The sequence below is a fragment of the Cotesia typhae genome, unplaced genomic scaffold (genome assembly GCF_013202065.1).
Source record: "Cotesia typhae breed Kobodo isofemale line unplaced genomic scaffold, CoteBio_Ctyphae contig_5, whole genome shotgun sequence".
Taxonomy (NCBI): domain Eukaryota; kingdom Metazoa; phylum Arthropoda; class Insecta; order Hymenoptera; family Braconidae; genus Cotesia; species Cotesia typhae.
Window position 1 is genome coordinate 9,828,789 of NW_027423757.1, and position 24,067 is coordinate 9,852,855.

Sequence of the window (24,067 nt, forward strand, 5' to 3'; positions counted from 1 at the left end):
TTATATTTTTGAAAAACTACGTGAATAATTGTCTTTTTTAATTATATTAAATAATAAATACTTTGTATACATTTTCCAATAAGTCAGACTGCTAAAATAATAATGTTTTATTTAATAGTATGTGGATTATAAATATATGAAAATAATGAGTGAATAATGTGAACAATACGTAAAATATATAATATTATATTTTGAGCCGCAATAAAGAGTATACTGGAGATGTAACTAACAGTAATTATAATAATATATTATATTCCATGAATATTTGTTTATAATAAGAATATTATATAATGTTATCTGTACTTAATCCTTATAAAATACGCTTCTCTCTTTTCAGAATAGCAGATATCAAGATGACTCATTTTTTATCTTTTTTTTTTTTTTAATAATAATTTTTTAGTATAATCATCAAGTCTATAATGATTTTCTGTACTTGACATTTTTGTACGTAAAATGTATTATTTTCGAAAATTAATACTTGTAATTGTTTTTATATCTTACCCTCTTAATCTGTCAAATTTTCAAATTTCTTCACCGACTCCATCTCATCTTCATTAAAGCAAAATAATTGGGACTTTTTAAAAAATTATTTTTTCTATATATTCATTAATCATAATTAATGAATCATTATTATTATTATTATTATAAATGAAAATTAAGTTAACCGACATCTAAACTTTTTCAGAATTTTTTTTAATAATAAAATTATTACAAAAAAATTTCACATGTAAAAAATTTGAATAAAAATTAATGTAGCACATATTTAATAATTTAAAAAATTTTAGCTCACTTGAATATCATAAATTTGAAAAACTATTTGTGTAATTTTTAAAAAATTTTTTTTTTTTGCTAATTCAATTAGTAAAAAAAAAAATAAAAATTTTTCGCTGTCGGTTAATTTTAGTTTCATTTATCATAAATATATGTTTAATTTACTGATAACTCAAAATTTGAATTTTGAGCTGTCGTACATCCATACTTCCAAATTTTTTTTTTGCAATCCAAAAAAATTGCTATACTCTCTGTCTAAAAAATAAAGTCCGGTTTATATAACCTTTAATGCGCTTGCGCGAGATCGCAATTTTTCAATGCCGCCTTAAACCCGGCGACTACTTCTATTTTTCATCAGAACGCATAAATCCCGCCAAATATTAGCGTCTTGTCACATTTTGTTTACGTTTTTATTTGTATTGTTTTAACAAGTCTTAATTATTTACATTATTCAAAGTGACGTTAATATTAAAGTAATAATTATTTTTAAACATTTTATAAATAAAATATCTCGTAAATTTCTTTTAAACACACCTCGCAATACTTCACGTGTATACCTAACCGTTTAAAAATAAAATTGTCTTTTTATTTAATTTATTGAAGCTACAAAATGGTAAATAATTTTTTTTTAACAAAATAAATCATAAATTCTAATTTTTTAATTTTTTCCAACATTCTATATATCTTTTAGAGTCAACGAAGTTCACCTCCAAGAAGCGTACGACATGCGGACGCACCAACTTCCCCAGCACCTGAGATGGATGAGCCTTTTGAAGATGAAGGGCTCTTGGGAGACGAGCCCTCTCAAGAGGACATCGTCAACGAGGAAGAAGGCGACGGCGAAGAACTGTTTGGTGACGATATGGAGGCTGATTATCGACCTATGCCCGCACTAGATCGTTACGATCGGGCTTTGATGGATGACGATGAGTACTCTGAGCTGTCACAGGGTGAACGAGTGGCTGCTGAGGCGGCGATGCGCAAACGAGATCGTGCAGCTGGTATCTACCGGGATGACAGAGATCTTTTGTACGGTTAGTATATTTTTATTATTATCTAAAAATTTTAATTTATAAATAATTTGAACAATAAATGAAGATATTAAATTATAAGAATTGCAACGTTTCGCTGATTTATTTCAGCTTCATCAGGCAAATTAAAAATCAAAAAAATTATTTTTAGTGATACAAAAATTAAGTTTTATAAATATTTTAAATATGGACGAGAACTTAAATATTAATTTTAATTTAATTTAATTTATTATTTGTCATTAATAATTCTAGAGGACAGTGACGAAGACGATGTACAAACTCAAAAGCGTAGACGCGCAGAGAAAGCTGCCACCGGAGAGCTGGATGATGCCGAGATGATAGAGTCAATCGAGAATCTAGAAGACACAAGAGGTCACTCAGTGAAAGAGTGGGTAATGATGCTGGGTCCAAAAACTGAAATAGCAAATCGTTTTAAAAACTTTTTACGAACATACGCAGACGGCAAAGGACATTGCTTGTACAAGGAGCGTATTCGACATATGTGTGAAAGCAATCAATCGAGTTTCGTCGTCGAATTTCCAGTACTTGCCAGTAAAGAACACGCTCTTGCTTATTTCCTTCCAGAAGCGCCGTTCCAAATGCTCGAGATATTTGACGGAGTAGCCAAAGATTTGGTTTTGACTATTTTCCCGAGTTATGAGCGAGTAACTGGAGAAATCCACGTGAGAATTTCCGAGCTACCGCTTATCGAAGAGCTCCGTACCTTCAGAAAGCTCCATCTCAATCAACTGGTACGAACCCTTGGAGTCGTCACAGCTACAACAGGCGTCTTACCTCAATTATCTGTCGTCAAGTATGATTGTACTAAATGTGGTTACGTACTTGGACCTTTTGTACAGTCTCAGAACGCCGAAGTAAAGCCTGGATCTTGTCCCGAGTGTCAGAGTGTCGGTCCATTTATAATTAATATGGAACAAACTATTTACCGTAATTATCAGAAAATAACAATACAAGAGTCTCCAGGTAGAATTCCAGCTGGTCGTATTCCACGTAGCAAAGATTGTATTTTACTGTCCGACTTGTGCGACCGTTGTAAGCCTGGTGATGAAATTGATCTCACTGGAATCTACACTAACAGCTACGATGGGTCATTAAATACCGAACAAGGATTCCCAGTTTTCTCGACGGTACTTCTAGCCAATCATGTTGTTATTAAAGATTCTAAAGACATCGTTGATTCGTTGACAGAAGAAGAAGTTAATGATATTTTAAAATTAAGTAAAGATCACCGTATCGCTGATCGTATTGTCGCAAGTATAGCTCCTTCAATTTACGGACATGAATTTATTAAACGTGCTTTAGCACTTTCGATATTTGGTGGTGAATCCAAGAACCCAGGTAATAAACACAGAATTCGTGGTGATATTAATGTTCTTCTTTGTGGTGATCCAGGTACAGCAAAGTCTCAATTTTTGAAGTACACGGAAAAAATAGCACCTCGTGCAGTTTTTACGACAGGACAAGGAGCATCAGCTGTCGGTTTAACTGCCTATGTATCAAAGTCTGTAGCTACAAGGGAATGGACGCTTGAAGCCGGTGCCTTGGTACTTGCTGATCATGGTGTTTGTCTTATTGATGAGTTCGACAAAATGAACGATCAAGACAGGACCTCAATCCACGAAGCAATGGAACAACAAAGTATTTCTATTTCCAAAGCAGGTATCGTAACGTCTCTCCATGCCAGGTGTTCAGTAATCGCAGCTTCCAATCCTATTGGCGGAAGGTACGACGCCAGTATGACTTTCTCAGAGAATGTTGATCTGTCAGAGCCTATTCTTTCACGTTTTGATATTCTCTGCATCGTAAAAGACGAAGTAGATCCTATGCAAGATCGACATCTAGCTAAATTCGTCGTTAATTCTCACATTAAAAATCATCCTACCAACGTCGATAGAGTTTTACCACCAGAGCTAGTTGATGACACTGCTGGTAATGACATTACGATACCTCAAGACTTGTTAAAAAAATATATCGTTTATGCGCGTCAAAATATTCATCCAAAACTTACAAACGTTGATCAAGACAAAGTCGCTAAATTGTACAGCCAGTTAAGGCAAGAAAGTTTGGCCACTGGAAGTCTTCCCATCACCGTGAGACACATCGAAAGTATCATAAGAATGTCGGAAGCCAGCGCTAAAATGCATCTACGTGATCACGTACGTGAAGACGATATAAATCTTGCCATTAGAATGGCACTCGACAGTTTCGTTGATACACAAAAGTATTCGGTTATGAAGAGCATGCGTCACACATTCCAAAAGTACTTGATGTACAAAAAGGATCACAGCGAATTACTGTATTATATTTTGCGACAAATTACATTGGATACTTTGGCATTCCACAAAGCGCTTCATGGCTCACGTGTCATGACTATTGAGGTTTCTGAAAAAGATCTGTTGGATAAAGCTAAACAAATCGATATACATAATTTAGTGCCTTTTTACGAGAGCGATGTTTTTAAGAAGAATAATTTTGTTTATGATTCCAAGAGGAAAGTTATTGTTCAAACCTTGCCTGAAATTGTTGATGAATAATAATTAGTGTTAATTAAGTATATAAGAGAAATTTCTTTTTTAATTATATTTTGTACTATTTATATTGAAAAATTTTACAACTGTAAAAATACAAACATTAAGTTTCTCTTTTTTAATTAAATATCAATAAAATTCATTTGATTTTATTTTAAAGTCTATATTCATTTCGTTTTACTCACATGATGCTATTATTTAACACATTCATAAACTGTATATAAAAATAATTAAAGACTGTTTTAAAATAAAAAATTGAAGTCATTCATATTTACAGTACGATAAAGTTATATTGAAAATACTCAATATCGATATTAATACGTTTAAAAAAAAAAAAAAAAAGAAATTGAGCGTAATTTATTTCTTTTTTCGTCGTTTCTTTTTGCTGTTTGAGTCGTTGCTACTGGAACTGCTACTGCTGCTGCTACTGCTACTAGAACTATTGCTGCTACTGGAACTACTGCTGGAGCTGGAACTGCTGCTGGAGTCACTGGACGAAGACTCCGAGGAACTACTTTCACTGTCGCTACTGCTTGAGTCTGAGCTGCTTGAGCTACTTGACTTTTCTTTCTTCTTCTTTGTAGCCTCTACAATTTTCTCGTTCTTTTTACTTTCTTCCGACTTGGAGCTTAAAGTTTTATTTTCTCTGCAAAAAAAAATTAGTTATAAATGCAAATTATTTTAAGAACAAAGATAAGTAAAAATACATACTGTTCAAGTTCTTTTTGTTTCAGAGCTTTTTTTAATTGTACTGTCCTCGAAGACCGATGGAGATATTTTCGTTTTCCTTTGCATTCATAACTCCAGTGACCCATTTCTAGACATTTTTGACATCTCATACCTTGTGGGTAAGGATTCCTAAAAGAATTTAATTTATTACACTTATTTCGTGACATATATTTGACAAAATTTACTGAATATTTAATTAAAAAAAAGAAACAATTCATTTTTGTTTTAAATTTTAAATTTAAAAAATTTTTAGAATCTTTTTTTTTTTTTGAAAAAATTATTTAAAAAAAAAATTAATTGAAAAAATTTCACATGTAGAAAGTTTTAAAAATTATACGCGCAATTTTGTAAAAATATTTTTTTTGTTTTAATTTAATTAAAAAAAAAAATATCTAAAATTAATTAAGCAGATATTTAATAATTTTTCGAATGTTTTTAACAGATAAATAATGAAAAAAAAAAAAAAAAAAGAGAAAAAAAATTGACTATTAGAAATTAAAAAACATAAAAAATGCAATTTTTAAAAAATAATTTTTTGTCAAAAATTTTTCTGTCAAATAAAATTTAAAAAATATCAAGTGACTGCTAACTTTAATATCATGAATTTTTTTTACAATATTAAAGTAATAAAATTATTATAAAAAAAATTTAATTCAAAAATTCAACATTTGAAAATAAAAAAAAAATTATTAGTAAAATTTTTTAAAAGTATTTTTATTATTGTAATTTATTTATTATAAAAATTCAAACAATTAACAGCTGTCAGCTAACTTCAATGTTATTAAAAATTTAACAATGAAAATAATGGAAAATTTAATATTTATTGGAGTGTAAATAAATATATATATATATATATATATAAAAAAAAAATAACACACACAACACATGAGACGCTAACCTTGACGACTTAACCTCCAAAAATAACATAAAACGTTTCCAGCAAAATATAATTTAAAAAAAATTTATCAAGTAAATAATTGAATATATGTACTTACGGTTTTTTAATCAACTTCAACCCATTGGCACTCATTTCAGACCGCGGTTATTTATAGTCAACAGATTAAAAAGTTTTGAAAAGTTACAATGCAAATTTATTGCGGCGGTACCGCATGCAATTACAATAAAACGTAACGTTTGTATTCAACTGATGGCGTTGCTGTTGAAAAAAATAAAATAGAGTTATTTTTAAATTTAAATATACTGATATACGGAATACTGGATATTACGTATAATAATAATAGTAACTGAATTTAATAACTGATATTGCAGTATGATTATGATCAAGAATGGAATTAAATCCCGAGTGCCAAGACATAGAAGTTAATAATAACCAGGTTACTGATAATGACAACACAGTAGATTGCTTGTTAGATAAATTTACTGAAAAGTATGTTCAAGTAGAATTAATGAAAGGACTAGTTAATAGAGGTGAAGAAAATCTTCGAAAAAGAAAAGAAGACTTAAAGGATAAGTTGAAGAAACTGGTAATTTTTTTATGAAAATTAAATAAGCCGACATCTTAAAATTTTTAGATTTTTTTTTTATTGAAAAATTATTATAAAAATTAATTTAGCATATTTTTAATAATTTTAAGAATTTTTTTAATAAATAAATTTGCTCCAAAAAATTATTTTTAAAAAATTGCATTTGTAGTTTTTTAAAATTTCTACATGTCAATTTTTTTTTCCATAATTTATTTTTTACAAAAATTCTTAAAATTGTCAACTATCTGCTGAGTTAATTTTCACACTTTAATGTCATAAAATTATTGCAATAAAATAAAAAAAAAAAATTTTATTTGTAAAAACTTGAAAAACTACAATTAAAATTTTTTTTAAATATTAATTAGATTTAATTTAATAATTAAAAACGTCGGCTAAGTTTAGTATTACATTTTTTTTTTATATTACATAATTGTTGCTAATAGTTGTTTAATTTTTTTCAACAGGATGATCTTCACAGCCGTATTTTCCAAACGGAAAATGACTTCTGTGAATCAATATGGAAATTCAAAGCTGAACATGACTTTGCATCAGTAATCAATCAAATTTTGGATGACGAAACAACAAATTCTGAAGAAAATGATTTAATTCGACTTCAAAAAATTTCTAGTGCCAAACATGATGTAAAAGAGTTGATCAGTAGTATTGATGATGTAATTATAAATATTGACAAAGCGTTGATAAATATAAACCAAGAATTGGCGGCTAAAGTTAAAAAAGAATTAAAAAAACAATTTGATGATGACACTAAATATTCTGTCCCGGAAATTAAGAGAGAAAATTTGATAGCAATAAAAAAAGAACCACATCTTAAAGCGCCTGTAAAGTTGGAAACACCTGAATGTCCAACCAATAGATTATCAAAAAATTTTTCAGTCAAGAAAAAGTCTTCCATCTGTAAAAAATTTGAAATGTCTTGTTGATTGATTAATTAACTTATATTAAAAAATAAGACAATAATTACACAGTACATTTTGTATATTTAGAAATATTTTATACAGTAATATTCATCTTTTTTCATCATCTTTGTTTCCAATATACATTGAAGGACATTAACATTACAATTTATTAAAATTATACATATAATATCATGCCAATCAGGCTACTTAACAGGATCATAAATTTAGATAAATCAACTAGTTTCCCTCGACGTTCAAACAATTGTCATATTTTTTTTTTTTTTTTAATTTTTTAATATTTTTTTGGTGAACGAAAAAAAACTACCAAAATGGCACAGTCGATTGTGAAAAATTAACCATAATATATAATTTAATTATCTATTTCATTACATTATAATTTATAATTAACATTATTACTAAAAAATGATAAATGACAAAGACAAAAAAATTATTACATATCAGATAAATATAAATGACAATGAAAGACTTAAATGTGATCGACAAACATTAACAGTTATTGAGATAAAATAAAATGAAATGTTTAAAAAATATAATAGTTGAATAAAAAATAAAATTGTCTAAATTAACAATAGATACGACGCTAGTTTACTTATAAATGTTATGACAGTATAAATGATAGTTGTGCGTGTAGTTATTTTATTTAATATATCTTAGATTTACATCAAACGTGATTAAAAGATGCTGCACCAAAGCCTCGCGGCTCATTTTTGACTAAACTGTAACATTTGCATAAAAATAAATCATCCACAATTTTTAATAATTTATCAATTTAATCAAAATCTTTTCCTTTTGATCAACAGCTTAACTTATTCTTTCCTTCTTACATTCATTTAGAAATCACATAAAAGTACGTATATTATATACATTACAAAAATGTTTATTTTAGATTCATTTATTTAATTATTTATTTATTGTTTTGCTGTACGAAGGTAAAGAAAAGTTTCAAGAAATTGAGGAAAGATTATTAAGACTTAGATATACAATTTGTCATGTAATTCTTTAAACTTTTACTTCATCTCTCTCAATAGTTAATTTTATTAATTTAATCGTGTAACTTCAGAAGTTAAGGCTTGTTTAATATTAACAATTTTTTTAAATATTTTTTTATTTTACGTTTTTATCAGGGTGTCAACGATTCATTAAAATGCAGGTACATATAGAAAAAGTGGCTTGCGTTTAATTATGTTATGTATAACAAAATATTTCGTCTTGAAGCTAATATATATATATATTATTATTATTATTAATATATTTTATTTATTAACTCATATTCCCGCATTGTGACGAGAGTGTGAGAGACAAGAGAGACGCGACGAGCCCGAGAAAATAAAATACGCAACCCGATACAATAATACACACAGACAAGTGGAGGGTAACAGAGTGTCCCAACAAAAAAAGATAATAATGAAAGAACAAAGACAACAAAATGATATAAAATTTCATTGTCGGAAGAAGAGTAAGAAGCATAAGAAGTTAAGGGACATAGCGATCAAACGCCCTGGTTGCTCGTCGAACTGCGTCTAAAACAGATTTTTTCTCCTATTTCATTATGTTTTTTTTTTTTTTAATATTTTTTTTTGACGACATTATTACAGTTAAACTTTTAATATTTTCGCGACAGATTTACTGAACAAGTTTATCCATGAGTTATCTCAATAAATAACTTGTTTTTATAACCGAGAATTTATTTTTAAATAAATCCACTGTCGAAAAAATAACGATTATTATTCTGAAGCTTATACAGTGACGTCTTAAATTACTTTACTGAAAGACAATGATGGATCAAGTATTTAAACCCCACGTTTAAAAACTACATCGTAATATTACATAATAATAAAAATGATAAATATATTGATTTACGATAATGATAATAATAATTAATAATTAATAATGATGATACAGTCTCTGAGAGATTAGATCTTTAGTAAATGTAATCAATTAACTTTTAAATAGACAGAGACAATGATTGGTGAGGTTTTTAAACTAGACTGCGTCATACGCAGGACGGTGCTGATGGCTCGATGAATCAATTAATTAATTAATATAAATATATTTAAGTATATTTATATTAATATGTTAATAAGTTATTATATTAACTTGATAATTATAAATTTAACATTTCTTCAGATCACAATAAATAACATGACAACTTGGCACCACAGGAGAGAGAAGTATTTTAATTATCAGCCACTTTTTATAGACTTGTTATAGATGGAGGACTGTTGATTCAGGTAAATGCTCATTATTGGTAATTTCAATAATACAATTTTAAAATAACAGTCTAAGACTATTGGTGGTTAATTTGAGAGGCTTCGAGGAAGCTAGTTACAAATCCATGCTTGATAGACCAGCTACAGCTACAGCGGTTTTGTTGCGTCTGCCTTGATGTTTTCTCGCGAAAACTAGCCATACGTGATGACAAATCCTGGCACACCTGCTGATAATGCAATTGCTACATGTTCGTGTCTCGCGTTCCTCGAAGTCATCGATTTATTACATTGACCTGTACGGCCCTTGCATCTTCAAAAACTGGATAACAAAGGACGGACCACCAGCAACTATTTCTGCGGGAATTTTCGACAACGGGCAATTTTCAATAGACATAATACTGAGGTTTGTACAGAGCGCCAACTCAAACGGCAAGTTGTGAAGATTAGCATTGTCATTTACGTAAAGCGAGTCAAGATTTTCCAGAGTTCCTATTTCTTCTGGTAAATAATTAAGATTATTTTCACCAACACTCAGATAAGTCAAATTAAGAAGGTGTCCAATGGCACGTGGTAACGATGTCACTTGATTTGATTGGAGTATCAGCTTCTGAAGATCACGTAGAAATCCTATTTCATTGGGCAAACACTCTATTTTATTTTCCTCGAGATCCAACACTCTTAGTTTACGCAAATTACCGATACTCGCTGGTATGCGCTTCAACAGGTTGTTGGACAGAGTTAGAATCTCAAGATTCTGTAGGCACTGAATGTCATCTGGAATTTTAGTCAGCTGATTTGTACCAAGATTAAGCTCAACCATATTTACCCAAGTGCCAATGTCCAATGGCAAAGACGTCAATTGATTTTCCTTCATATTGAGCTTGGTGAGATTTTTAGCACGTGAAAATATCCCATAGGGAATTTTATCTATCTGATTGTGCTCCATGTTTAATGAATCGACGTTTGTGAACTGGGACGGACCACCCGAGGGATATGCTGAAAAACAATTACGTGATAAGGTTATTGTAATTAGTTCAGACAAACTTGAAAGCAGCCCGTCTGGCAAATGAGACACTTGATTTCCCTCAACGCTGAACTCGTCCATCAGCCGGCAATTCGCAAGCGACTTGGGTATACTCGAGAGACGGTTATATCTCAATCCCAATCTCGTAACAGCTACTAAATTTCCAATAGTCTCTGGAATATCCAGCAGCTCATTGTGCTGCAGATCCAGAGTCGACAACTGAACGCAGTTTCCTATTTCTTCTGGCAAGTGCTCCAAGTGATTGTGAGACACGTCGAAGGTTATCAAATTAACGAGCTTACCAATTCCCGCAGGCAATGATTTTATTTTATTCTCACGCAAACTGAGCATCGTCAGGTTAGTCAAATTTCTTATGTTATCACTGACGTAACGCACCCGGTTGAAGCGTAAAAAGAGCGTGGTGAGTGACGTCAACTTGTAAACAACCTCAGGAATTTCACTTAATTTATTATGCCGCAAATCGAGTACCTTAAGTGATTTAAGATTCTCAAGAGTATCTGGCAGGCTGGTGAGAGAATTTTCATTCAAGGCTAGAATCCTCAGACTCGTCAGGCATCCTATTTCTGGCGGTAGTGTCACGAGCTTGTTACCGTAGAGATAAAACTCTTGCAAATGCGACAGATCTCTGACGGAGCTCGGCAAGTTGGTGATGCTTGACTTGCTGAGGTCCAGCCTTGTGAGACACTCATCGCGACACCGGATAAACTCCTTGGCAACATCAAGGTCTGCTTGGATGGGCTTACATTTTTTGGCCGTAGGTTTCGGCTTGTTTGACTCGGGGTGTTTAACAGTTACTGTCTTCTTGGTATCACCCCCGCTGGCTATTGACGCGGTTGACAGTTTCTTCTCCTTGTGGTGCTCTTTGGGTAGATCCTCAACGGCTTCAGGCATGTCGTTGCCGGCAGAGCAAGTCGTTAGACCACAGCCCTCTAGATATTCAGGTATGTCTTGCTCTTTCATGTAAAAATTACCAAGACTGTCCTGAGGCTCGGCCCTGTCCGATTTAGCCTCGGACAGGCACACTGACGAAATGTTACCCACACCCGTTCGATATTTATTCGACTTTTTCATAATCCAAAAGCTACACTGTCGACAACTTCCTTTCTCGTCTCCAGTATTGTATTGTTATTATTCTCTGTTGTTGTAAATAAATATTTTTATTATCTTTTTGTTTATTTATTAATTTAAAAATAACAATAATAGTAATAGTTAGTAATAATAATTATTATTATAAATGTTTTGTTCCTACCACTGATTTTGCTAGCTCACAACACACACTAGTCACCTGTTCACAATTGTCAAGGCTATTTCAAGGCATCGCGTATCTTTTTTTTTTAAAAATTACACCGTATGAGTATTGACATTATTGGTGATTTTAACACTCGCGGCGCAAACGCGATCCGAACATCATTTGTGTGGCGTTTTCGTTCTGCGCTACTTCGTATTATACTCTTCTACTTCTTCTTCGACTATTTCTTTCTCTCTCGGACGTTCAGACCAAACGCTTACTGCTAGTTTAATAAATTTTTTCTTCTCTCTCACGAATTATTCGTTTGCTCTCATGTGTCGTGTATCGTCAGTTCGTGGAAACTGTTACGAGAGACCGAGTGAGACAGAGCGAGCGGGTGACTGAGACCCACTGAGTTCGAGACAGATTCCCAAGGCAAAGCAAATGCCAAATCATCGCGGGATACGATGATAGATGACGCATCAGCTGGAGTTATTATTAAACGCCATCTACCGGAGACTTTACTTACTTTTTGTTGACATTTCTTCTTTACTGACAATTCACGGAGTGTCTTACCGGTAGAGAATATCGAGGATTTTTAAATGCGCATATTGTCAACGGAAAATATTGAGAAACATAAACAAATAAAGTTTTTTTTTTTCAAGAAAGATCTGTTTAAAAATTATTTAATTTTATTTTTTATTAACAATGAGTAAAGAAAAAATTAATGACATTGAGATTGTGAAGAATGTTGTTAAAAACACTGAATTTCAAGCGATTAAAACACGGCTATCGTATATTAATCGTTTATTTCCGAACCTTTGTCCAAATGGAGAGTGTGTTTTATTTTGTTACGTCGTAAGTTATTCAATTTTTGTTTTTTAATTGTTAACTAATTTTTTTTATGATTTTAGAAATCACATGACTTAAAAGAAGTTATTAAAAATGAAAATAAGGACAACGATTCGTTAGGTAATTCTATTTATTTATTTTTTAAGTTATATGTCATTAAATAAAGATGAAAATTAAATTAGCCGACGTTTTTAATTTTCTTTTAATTATTAAATTAGAAACTAAAAAATATTTTTAAAAAATTTCATGCATTGTTTTTCAAGTTTTTTTAAATTGAATTTTTTTTTTTTAATTGTATGTTTAGCTTTAGATGTAACAGGATCTCCTTTATCGCATTCATTCGGTGACGACAGCTTCAATGTAACAATAACACTACCAAAAAAAAATTGGTATAAAGATGAGGAAAAACATATACCTATGGACAGACGTACTGCAGCGTAAATATATATATATTTTTTTTATATAATTCTAAAAAAAACAAGAGTACCCTCAAATTTTTTTTCTTACAGAGAATTAATAAATATTGCTCAAGAAAAATTGGACGCTGAAACATGGACACTGCCTGTGTTTTCTTTATGCGATCCATCCGATCCGAGAGAAAATTATTACGAAAGAGTAATATTGATAGGTACTGCATTCGATAGTCAGTATTTCATACCCATCAGAGTTTGTTTGCCTGCTATGACTTCGTTGGAACACATTCGATATGGTTTCTCTCAGCTGTTGAGACAGCACTTGGACGAGTCGTGGTCTTCTCTTAAAGTTGACGTCAAGATTACGAGTACTTATGAATTATGTGGGACTAGTTTTGAAATGATTGATAAAAAAGATCAGTCAATTGATGAATTTAAAGGCTACTTAAAAGTTGAGGCTACTTGGGATGATTTGACATTTTTACCACCGCCTACTGCTCTATCTAATAAATTAGTATGATTTTTTTTATATTTCCTGAAAATTTTTTTATTTATTTTTTTATTAATGTATTTATTTATTTTTTCAGTTTGCCGAAATAATTAGTGGCTCAAAAGCGAGTCCGTTGTGCGATTTATGGGATCAAATAGTCTTGCTTGATAAATATTTGACAATGATTCAAACATATCATGAAAAGCATTTGAGTTCGAGATACAGTGTCAAGCCCTTAATTTTCCCAAAAGATTTTAATAATCCTTACTCTCAGGTATCCAAATTAATAAATTTTTAGTAGTATTTTTTAATATATTTTTTATACATTATTATTATTTCTTACTTTAAAATAGGGCGATGATGTTATGAAACAATTGAAAAGACTATTGAGTGGAGATGATCCATTTGATAATGATCAAGTTACTGAGACCATACCGATGTCCAAAGAGAATGAAGGGACAACTAAATTGATTGATTTTATTAAAGAATTGCCGAAAAGAGAAAATCTTGATTTTACTGATAAATTCTGGCAAATTATCAGAGCTGCAGATAACTATGTTCTTATAACCGATTGTATTTATGCAATTTTTGAAGCTATGGGTGAAAAAAATTTCAAACCTCAGGTACATATTTATTTTAATTAATTTATTCATTAGTTATTTATTAATTATCACTTATTGAAAATTTGATGTGACGTTTTCATTGTGTCTTTTCATCTGATTCTTATTATAAATAAATTTATTATATATAAATATTATATCTCAAGACTTTAATTTTAGTTAAACAGTATAGATGAAACAAGATTTGCTATGATGGTCTCAGAACTATACGGTGAAAATAAAAAATTTTCTATACACGCTGGCACTCTATCCTTGGAACTGGTGATAGACATGGGAATAGAAAAACTCAGTCGAGATTATTTATATTTGATATCCAATATGAGTCTTTTGGAGATGTCTGAGCTGCAGAAACTTATAACTAATGTGTCAAATGAAGAATTCAAACTCGACAATTATCGGTATGCTTGTAATTTTTTTTTTACTAAAAAAGAATATCTAGATAAAATTTTTTTCATCAATCATTTTTCACAGAAATAAATTGAAAGCCTTGGCACAAATTCACATAAGTTTGGAATTCCTGCAACTGATCCAAAGTCAAATTGACTGTCGCTGTGAAGTTACTCACTCTATTTTCGAGACAATCTTCAACACCTACAGTAGTCCAAATTCACCACTCAAGTACTCGGATTTGGAAAAGCCTAAAATTTATACCATCAGTATGCCTGCTCCGTTGCAAATTATTTCAGAAATAACCAATAAGTATGCTTAATTTAATAATTAAGTTATTATTATTTTAGTTAAATTGTAAATTATAAATCATTTTATTTTAATTGATTAGAGAGCCTTTTTCATGGATGAGTACACTTACTACGGAAAAAAAAGACGAAAAATGGACAACCGTAAATTGCTACAGTCGCATTCCAATATTTCCACCAAATATTTATGTACCAGGTGATACTTGCATTATTTAAAATTAAATATTTAATTAAAATTTAAAAAAAAAATTAAATATTTGAGAATAATTACTATAGTCTCCCTTGTTTTATTAATAAATAAATTTATCTTATCTTCTAGGAGAACTTGAAAAAGGTCAAATGGAATTAGGGGATACTTATTATGTGACATACGCCAAAATTCATTACATGAAATCTTGTTAAAATATTAAATGATTTAAATGACCCTAAGGTCAATACTCAAGTATTAATATTGAATTATATACCTCATTTTTTCTAAAACAATTTTGTATTTTTATAGCTCGTTAAATAATACCACACTTTTATTTGACTTATAAATTATTTGTTAATAATTCATTTTAGTAATTTTTGATGAAAAGTGTTTAATGACCGAATTTACCAAATGAATGTGTTATTTAAACTGAAATATTTACGATATTAAACATTATATCATTGATAATGAGAACATTTTATGAAACACTCAGAATACATTATAAATCACTAACTCATTTTAAATAAACCTTGAGTCAATTCTTTTTGCTCACCTGATTAAATTCAGTGACAATTGAATTATGTATTCTACTTTTTTAACTTTGCTTTCATTCTTTTAACACCAGACTTGTTTTTATTTTGAATATTATTGATACTACCAATTCAAAGAACTGTCTGAAGAAAAAACGATATGGATTATAAAATACAACTGTGTTTGTTAATATGGACCGGGTCTGGTAAGAAATTATCCAAATATTTACTAGAATATAAATTAATAGTTAATGACAATGCCTAGTTATCGCTGATCAAGTTTGCTATGAAGAATTAGGATGCTTTGATAATAATTATCCATGGTTTACATTCTTTCGTCCATATCCTTTTCCCATGTCAAAGGAAGATGTCAACACAACGTTTTTCTTTTCCAATCGGTAAACATTTAAAATAAAATACCTATTATTTTCATTAATTAAAATTTATTATTTTTTTAATTTATTTATTGCAGGAATGTTAATAAGAGTCTTGTCCAAACATGGCCATCAATAAAAATTCCTTCAGAATTTGATTTCAAAAAACCGACATATTTTATCACTCATGGATATTTTAGTGATACTAACACTGCGTGGTTTAAAAATTTGACAGAAGCTTTATTATTTACGGTAAATTTAATCATAAAAATTATTTTAGATAGAAAGTATAATTAATTTTATTTTCAGGCTGACAGCAATGTTTTTGCTGTAGACTGGACTAAAGGATCTTCAGGATTTTATTTTACAGCTGCTGCTAATACTCGCACGGTATCGGCTGAAATAATAAGGTTTGTTTTAAAATTATTATTGCAATAATAATTATACATTTTCATAATATTTGATACTGGAATTAATTATAATAAAGTTAGCAGACATCTAAAAATTTTTATAATTTTTTTTATTAAAAATATTAGTAAAAAAAAATTTTTTTTTTAATTTCATTTGTAAAAAATTTTAAAAACGTTAAGTGCAATTTGAAAAAATCTATTTTTTAATTTTAATTTAATAAATGAAGCAAAATCAAAAAATTAAAAACGTCAGCTAACTTTAGTAATATCTGAAATGAAGGTAAAAGACCCAATTAATTTCTATAAAATTAAATTATTATGAAAAAATTTCAATAAAAAAATTTAAAGTCTAGAGATTATAAAAAATTAAAAGCGCAATTATAAAAAAAAAATTTTTTTTACAATTTATTTATGGTAAAAATCCAAAAAATTGACAAATGTCTGCTGTTGTCAATTTAATCATAATATTAACTAACATAATGAATAAATTTTTCAGAGTAATTCGTCACTTAGAAAAAAACAGAGCGTTGAATGTACAAAACCTTCATCTTCTTGGTCACAGTTTGGGCTCCCACATAATGAGTTACGTTGGAAAAAATTTCACTGATCCAAAAATCTACCGAATAACAGCACTAGATCCAGCTCAACCAGGATTCCAAGGAAGAAATCCAATGATACGACTCAATAAGACAGATGCCAATTTTATTGATGTCATCCACACTGACGGCAGACCATTTTTACCTTTTCTTGGTTTGGGAATGACGGTAGGTGTAGGCGATGTTGATTTATTCGTCAACGGTGGCAAATGGCAACCTAACTGTTTACTAGACGGCGAAACCTTTTACAAATCCTTCTTCGAGATTCCTAAAATTACGGTAGCTATTTTATACAATTTGGCAACTTGTAGCCACAGTCGCGCTCCTAGGTACATGGCTGCGGCTATCAAAGAGCCTTGTCATATGTGGGCGTATCGTTACAATGCACAAACTGCCAGCTTACGGTGGACTGATTTTGTGATTGACGACTCTTGTGATGCTGAATCTTGCTCTAAGATGGGTATGGACACTCCTCAACTGCCGGCTCGCGGAAATTTTGCTTTTGAAACGAGCGGAACTTATCCTTTTTGTAGTAAGTTATTTTTAAATATAATTTTATTTCAAATTAAAAATTAAAGTAAATATCATTAAAATAATTTTAATAATTTTTTTTTATAGAATTTGATCCAGAAGCTGATCAACAGATGAAGCGCATTTTGATTTAAAAAATGAATAATAGAAATAAAATAATATTTTGGAGAAAATAAAATTATTATCAAATAATGTGTAAATTTTGAAAATATATTCTGATATAATTTTTAGAATTTTTTTGATAAATAAATAATAGCAAGACAAATTTGTTTGGAATATTTTTGGCTTAAAGGTTGAGTAATAAAGATAACATTATTTACGAGACAATACAATTATATTCAAATAACATGTGAATGATAAAAGCATATTTGAATACATACATTTCAATATATAAATATATTAACTAGATTTATGGAGTGTTTTGTACTTCTCAGTCATTGACAAAAATTACACTCGATTATACTTGATCTATAAATCATTTCTTCTATTACCGAGTTGTGATGTTTTTATTACTTTCCAAGTGACGTATTAATTTTTTAATTAAATAATTAAAACATTTAATATAAAATAGGCGACTTGCACAATATACATACATACATACATACATATGCATATATATTATTTTATTTTAAAGTTCTAAAATCATTAAATATTGAGAAAAAAAATAAAAGTTAAAAGCAAGTTAAAATTCATCTAGATACAATAAAATTTCAGTTAATAAAATCTACAAATACTTATACATATATATAAGATGAGCTAAAAATAGAGTTATTATTTTTAAATAAAATAAAAAAACAAGTCGGTGGAATAAAATTATAAAATAAAATAAGTACCAACGTAGTCGAAAGATAAATAACTTAATAGTAAATATCTATCAAATTTTTTATCATTCACTATATTCTAAGCAAACAAATGTGTCTTAATTAATACTGGGTTGTTTCAGTGTCATCCATACTAGATATACTTGCCTGTTCTAATACTTCTAATAGTTTTTGCATCTCTATTGAATCTGAGGTGTTATCCAGAGTTCTCTCTAAAGCTCTGACGTATGACATACAGGTACGACCTTCGTGATCAAGATTTTGGGGGTTTGCCTTGTGCTAGAATTCAATCACAAATATTTGATCAAGCCAGATGTTAATTATTACTACTACAGACAATATAACATAAATTATCATAAAACTTGGTAAATATTTACCCATATTAATAATTGAGCCATGGCCAAGTTTCCCGTAGCACAAACTAGATGTAAAGGTGTTCTCAAATCTTCGTTGCTAACAGAAATATTTATGTCTTCATACGTGCATTTTGCCAAGCACAAAGTGAAAGCTCGCATGTCACCTCTGAAAAAAAAAAATAATTTAAAATTTAATAAAAAAAAAAAAAAAAAATTACCTGCACACAGAATCGATGAGCAATTTTCCAATAGAAATATTGGGGTTTGCAGGTGGTAAGAAAGCTTTGTCCTCATACTTCCAACGAATCCATTGTTCTTTAGCCTCGTGAGGTGAATTTGAATGAGGCTTCACTTTACCATTAAGGCAATACTCCCAAACTCCATTAGCAATGTCATTGCCAAGTGCCAGCATAACACTCAACTGACCAGCAGACCAGTCATCTAAATCTAATGAACGGATTTTGGATATATGTGAGCCTAAATTTCTGTGAACTCCTGAACATTCGATACAAACTAGAATTCCAAGATTGAGACTTGCCCAGTGAGGATTGGGAGCACTGCAATCAGCGCATGCATCATTACCAGAGACTTTGTTTTTAATACAGTGCATTTTAACGGCTTCAGTTTCATTTTTTTTATCCGCGTCGCTGTTCTGCAAGCTTGACAAGATCTGTTGTTCGATGGCGGCAATCCAGCTGTCACGATCATCAGCATTGCTTGCTTCAAAATTCCAAGTTTTGTTTTCTAATGATATTATCGCAAACTCAAAGCTGTCGTCTTGAGTGGAGGTTGACTTGGAACCTTTTGGTGTTTTCCCAGGTACTTTTACTGTGACATACTGCAAGAGAATAACTTTGCCATTGATATCATTCATGTAGTCATGAAGACTTGGATGGTACGTCAACCTTCCATCTTCCAACAGAGTCACGTATTTCTTCTTGCGTTCCTTCAACGACTTGCTACTTCGTTTAAAGAGATACCCTTGCTTGACTGGAATTTCTCTACCAACTCCCATCTCTTCCATGTTGTACTTTTCCTTCTTAGACGGCGTAAAGATGTTTGATTTTCTACGGAACTTTCTGATGGTCGTCGGCGTTAAAATAGATGTCCGAAATTCCGAGTGCGGAGCTTGGATATACTGAAAACTAGTGTCGTTAGTAATAACTGGATCACATTGGCTCATATTATCTTGGGTGGGTCGTATAAATTCTTCAGCTTTATCTGTCGTAATACTAAGTTTTGAGGGACTACTCGTATCTGAATCTTTAGTAGATGATGATAGTGCAGATTTACTAATCACAGATATTGAGTATCTTGGTTCTTGTTGTTGTACATTTTCACTAGAACTTTGACTACCATTACATCGTTGTGACAGTTGCAGTTTATTAGACATTTTTAGGATTATCTTCTGACATACATCTTGAAATACTCGTTCTACGTTTAATCCGTAAATGGCACAGGTTTCATAATAAGGACAACGTAATTCACATGCTAATTTACGTGGTCTTACATCCTTAATAACACGAGGATTTGTATCGTTGATTGAATCTGTTAATTATAATGAGAATAATAATTATTTATTTACTAGCAAAACTAAAAAAATTTTTTTTTTAATTGCACGTGTAGTTTTTCAAATTTTTTACAAATGAAATTTTTTGTAATAATTTTTTTAATAAAAAAAAAACTATAAAAATTTTTAGATGTCGGCTAACTTAATTTGCATCTGAAGTTTAGCATTCAATAATTTTTTTTATTTTTCTTGATAAATAAATTTACTCAAAAAAAATATATTTAAAAAAATTCCATTTATTATTATTTAGAGCTTCTTAAAATGGAATTTTTTAAATAAGTTTTTTTTGAACAAATTTATACATCAAAAAATGCTAAAATTTATCATCTCTCAATTTTAATATCATAACTAAAAATAACAAGTAAATAAATAAAATTACCTTGTACTCCAACTAGAATTTTTGGTACATTTGTCATATTACGAAATGAACACATTTTATTATAATAATTACAAAGAATTGAAAAACTTTCTTCACTCTCTAAACTAAATACCAATAAAACTGCGTCAATCCACGATGAAAACTGCAATTATAAAAATAGAAATTATTAAAATCAATAATATGGAGTATACATTTAAATAATTAAAAAAAAAAAATTTACTTGTGATTCAGGGACACCACCTTCATCTCTAATCAATAATAAATAACTTTGATCATTTACAAAAATTTCCTTTTTAAATCTACCACCTTCCGGAGATTCTTCATGCATAAATGATCCTGTCAAATACCGATGTACCAGTGCTGATTTACCCGAATCACAGGAACCAATAATTCCCAAATGCAACTCTGGTACATCTCTGGCCAGTGTCCACTCATGACTATTGACAAATGAATCTAAAAAAAAAATAAATTGAAACAAATAAAAATGAATTTACATTAAATAAATAGATCAAGTGAGTTGTCACTTGACCTTTCAAACAGATGGTTGATAAAATATTAGCAATAAATACCTTCAATAGCTACAACATGTTCTCTTATTTGCTTAGCGATTTGTGTGTCAGAAATAAGATCAATTAAATCGTAAATAGCATAAATAGATGGATGAACACTTTCAAAACGTTGAATTTCTTGGCGTATTGTAAACGAATGATCATGCCCACTTTGGCCACTTGTCATTTTTTTTCTTTACTCTTTTTTTTTTTTTTTTTAAATATTGTTATTATTTTAATTTTAAATAAACATACACTTCACCTCAATAATTAAAATAAATACTGTACAGTTAAAATATTATTTTGCGTTGCATCACGAAGTTATTCGCTTGTCTATAACTATCGATGTATTTTTTAAATTATTTATGCATCTTTTCTATTTACGGTAATATATCAAGTGAATAAATTAAATAATACGTGAGTAAAATGTCAAATTCGCATATTTATAAACATCATCGAATCCAAGTAGGCGAACAGGTTAGTCGATGCAATTATTTCATTGGGTATCTAATAAACTCACCAGCTTATAAGTTATCTGAGGGATAATAAAATTATCTATCGATGGTATTCCTATTAAGTAATTTACATAACACTGAAGTTAGCCATCAGCTGTTGATTTTAAAAATTTTTTTAATAAATCAATTACAATAAAAAAATGCTTCTAAAAATTTTCATTTGTTATTTTTATTAATTTTCACACGTGAAACTATTTAATTAAATTTTTTTTTTTAATCATTTAATTACTATAAAATTTTTAAATAATTTTCAATATCTGCCAACTTCAGTGTCATAACTTTATCTAGAAAAAAAAGATAAAAAAGATTGCAGCGAGCCAATCAAACGAAGCAATAAATTTTTCAACTGATTTTGTGCGACATCTACCGGCAGTTACACTGTGAAAGTTTGTAAAATTTAAAATTACTTTCAATCGATAAGCTGACAAAAATAACCTAAGTACACATTATTTATCTGTCTCGTATATTTATTTAATATTGACCTTATTGATTAATAATAATAACACATATATGTTTATTATAGGTTCAATAATAGAAATAAATGTTAAAGAATTTATCACGAGCTGCCGGTTGGAGTTTCAACACTTGTACTACTTTCAGTAGATTTATTGCTACTGATTCTTCTAAAAATAATAATAAGATGGTTAAATTTTTAACGCAAACAGAGGCAATAAATGTTGATAAAGATTTATTTGATAAGTATAAATTTAGCGTCGATCAATTGATGGAACTGGCAGGTCAAAGTTGTGCAATCGCTGTTGCCAAAACTTATCCAATGGTTAACAGGACAAAGGCTCGTGTTTTAGTATGCTGTGGACCTGGTAATAACGGTGGAGATGGATTGGTGTGTGCTAGACATCTAAAGCTATTTGGATATCATCCTGAGGTCTATTATCCCAAGAAAACTACCAATAAATTGTATGAAAATCTATTGCATCAATGCCGAGAGAATGATATTCTTGTTATAGATGATGTTAAAGGTATTAAAGACACCCAGGAGTACAGTGTGATTGTCGATGGGTTGTTTGGGTTTAGCTTCAAGCCCCCAGTCAGGTTTGAGTTTGTTCCTATTGTTGATTTATTGAAGACTACTGCTACACCAATTTTTAGCATTGACATTCCATCTGGCTGGGATGTTGAAAGTGGCCCTCCAGAAGAGGGAATAAAACCAGATACTTTGATTTCACTTACTGCTCCGAAAATTTGTGCTAAATTTTTTAAGGGAAAGTTTCATTATCTGGGGGGTAGATTTGTACCCAAAAAACTTGAAGAAGAATATAATTTACAGCTACCGGAGTATCCTGGTACAGAACTTGTTGTTTTACTGTGACCGATGAAAAATTAAAAAAATTAAAAAACATTAAATAAATAATAATTTGACAGTAACACAGCTTTACTCCATATTACTCAACTCTTTAAGAATAAAATTATTGAGTAAAGTTTTTTTTAATTTATTTAAGATAAACATATTATTAAATAAAAAAAAAAACTTGAATGCGCTTTTTAAAAGCGCGTTAACACTTGAGAATTTTTCAATTTTATTTAACAAAAAAATACTATTTTTAAAAATTTTTATTTTTTTTTAATTTCTACATCTCAATTTTCTTTTCTAATTTTTTTGCTGTAATTTACTTGTTATAAAATTCTTAAAATTAAGCATTCTTCAAGAATTGGATCGGGTACCTCAGCTGATAATAATTAATATTTCTCTTTATTAATAAATAATAATGTTAATAATAATTTTTAAGGGAAAGGAAAAAAAATTTTTATGGTTTTTATAAAAATAATAAAGACAAATTATCAGAAATCATTCATCTTTATTTGACAGAATGACACTTGTATATACCAAAGTATTAATCCAACGGAAGTAAATTACATATATAATAATAATTTTATATATATATATATATATATATATATATATATATATATATATATATATATATATATATATATATATCTTTATTTATTTATTTATAATAATATAAACAATAATAATAATAGTAATAATGATAAAAAATGAAAATAAAACATTAAGAAAAAAAAATGCATTGACATTAATTATAAGTGCAATGTACAACGTCTTATATAAAATGATTAAAATTAAAAACTAGACTAAAATCGATTCACGGCGTGAATTTTTAAAAAAATCATATAGACGTGGAATGGAAAATATACAGGATACAATAAAC

General features: G+C 29.6%; 8 protein-coding genes across 11 annotated transcripts; 5 read left to right on the forward strand and 3 right to left on the reverse strand.

Moving 5' to 3' along the window:
• Positions 1 to 1,119: 1,119 nt before the first annotated feature.
• On the forward strand, positions 1,120 to 4,503 carry Mcm2 (DNA replication licensing factor Mcm2). Its single transcript, XM_074248690.1, has 3 exons — positions 1,120 to 1,384; positions 1,463 to 1,805; positions 2,055 to 4,503. The coding sequence occupies exons 1-3, from the start codon at positions 1,382 to 1,384 to the stop codon at positions 4,355 to 4,357; spliced, it is 2,649 nt and encodes an 882-aa protein (XP_074104791.1). The 5' UTR covers positions 1,120 to 1,381; the 3' UTR covers positions 4,358 to 4,503.
• A 103-nt stretch (positions 4,504 to 4,606) lies between these two features.
• LOC141531153 (uncharacterized) lies at positions 4,607 to 6,216 on the reverse strand. The gene is made up of 3 exons (XM_074248701.1): positions 6,076 to 6,216; positions 5,063 to 5,209; positions 4,607 to 4,997 (listed from the first exon to the last, which is right to left on the reverse strand). The coding sequence occupies exons 1-3, from the start codon at positions 6,108 to 6,110 to the stop codon at positions 4,709 to 4,711; spliced, it is 471 nt and encodes a 156-aa protein (XP_074104802.1). The 5' UTR covers positions 6,111 to 6,216; the 3' UTR covers positions 4,607 to 4,708.
• A 149-nt stretch (positions 6,217 to 6,365) lies between these two features.
• Positions 6,366 to 8,944, forward strand: LOC141531152 (uncharacterized). Its single transcript, XM_074248699.1, has 2 exons — positions 6,366 to 6,564; positions 7,029 to 8,944. The coding sequence occupies exons 1-2, from the start codon at positions 6,367 to 6,369 to the stop codon at positions 7,503 to 7,505; spliced, it is 675 nt and encodes a 224-aa protein (XP_074104800.1). The 5' UTR covers position 6,366; the 3' UTR covers positions 7,506 to 8,944.
• Positions 7,543 to 12,420, reverse strand: LOC141531148 (uncharacterized). Its single transcript, XM_074248696.1, has 2 exons — positions 12,007 to 12,420; positions 7,543 to 11,892 (listed from the first exon to the last, which is right to left on the reverse strand). The coding sequence occupies exon 2, from the start codon at positions 11,826 to 11,828 to the stop codon at positions 9,996 to 9,998; it is 1,833 nt and encodes a 610-aa protein (XP_074104797.1). The 5' UTR covers positions 11,829 to 11,892; positions 12,007 to 12,420; the 3' UTR covers positions 7,543 to 9,995.
• A 145-nt stretch (positions 12,421 to 12,565) lies between these two features.
• On the forward strand, positions 12,566 to 15,592 carry LOC141531147 (protein zwilch homolog). The gene is made up of 10 exons (XM_074248695.1): positions 12,566 to 12,843; positions 12,900 to 12,957; positions 13,142 to 13,274; positions 13,347 to 13,764; positions 13,838 to 14,014; positions 14,094 to 14,363; positions 14,520 to 14,758; positions 14,832 to 15,059; positions 15,139 to 15,251; positions 15,375 to 15,592. The coding sequence occupies exons 1-10, from the start codon at positions 12,694 to 12,696 to the stop codon at positions 15,455 to 15,457; spliced, it is 1,869 nt and encodes a 622-aa protein (XP_074104796.1). The 5' UTR covers positions 12,566 to 12,693; the 3' UTR covers positions 15,458 to 15,592.
• Positions 15,593 to 15,814: 222 nt separating this feature from the next.
• Positions 15,815 to 18,153, forward strand: LOC141531150 (pancreatic lipase-related protein 2-like). Its single transcript, XM_074248697.1, has 6 exons — positions 15,815 to 15,981; positions 16,041 to 16,173; positions 16,248 to 16,401; positions 16,459 to 16,559; positions 17,056 to 17,687; positions 17,774 to 18,153. The coding sequence occupies exons 1-6, from the start codon at positions 15,936 to 15,938 to the stop codon at positions 17,818 to 17,820; spliced, it is 1,113 nt and encodes a 370-aa protein (XP_074104798.1). The 5' UTR covers positions 15,815 to 15,935; the 3' UTR covers positions 17,821 to 18,153.
• Positions 16,402 to 21,844, reverse strand: Ceng1a (Centaurin gamma 1A). Of its 4 annotated transcripts, XM_074248692.1 has the most exons (7): positions 21,382 to 21,842; positions 21,033 to 21,265; positions 20,813 to 20,954; positions 19,082 to 20,411; positions 18,885 to 19,029; positions 18,655 to 18,786; positions 16,402 to 16,546 (listed from the first exon to the last, which is right to left on the reverse strand). In XM_074248692.1, exons 1-7 carry the CDS (start codon positions 21,545 to 21,547, stop codon positions 16,526 to 16,528), a joined length of 2,169 nt encoding a protein of 722 aa, XP_074104793.1. In that variant the 5' UTR covers positions 21,548 to 21,842; the 3' UTR covers positions 16,402 to 16,525. The 4 variants fall into 4 exon arrangements, with proteins under 4 accessions (XP_074104793.1, XP_074104794.1, XP_074104792.1 ...); XM_074248693.1 differs by lacking the exon at positions 16,402 to 16,546 and having other exon boundaries at positions 17,999 to 18,786; positions 19,160 to 20,411; positions 21,382 to 21,843; XM_074248691.1 differs by lacking the exon at positions 16,402 to 16,546 and having other exon boundaries at positions 17,999 to 18,786.
• Positions 21,845 to 22,180: 336 nt separating this feature from the next.
• On the forward strand, positions 22,181 to 23,261 carry Naxe (NAD(P)HX epimerase). Its single transcript, XM_074248698.1, has 2 exons — positions 22,181 to 22,314; positions 22,399 to 23,261. Exon 2 carries the CDS (start codon positions 22,417 to 22,419, stop codon positions 23,203 to 23,205), a length of 789 nt encoding a protein of 262 aa, XP_074104799.1. The 5' UTR covers positions 22,181 to 22,314; positions 22,399 to 22,416; the 3' UTR covers positions 23,206 to 23,261.
• The last annotated feature ends 806 nt before the right edge of the window (positions 23,262 to 24,067 follow it).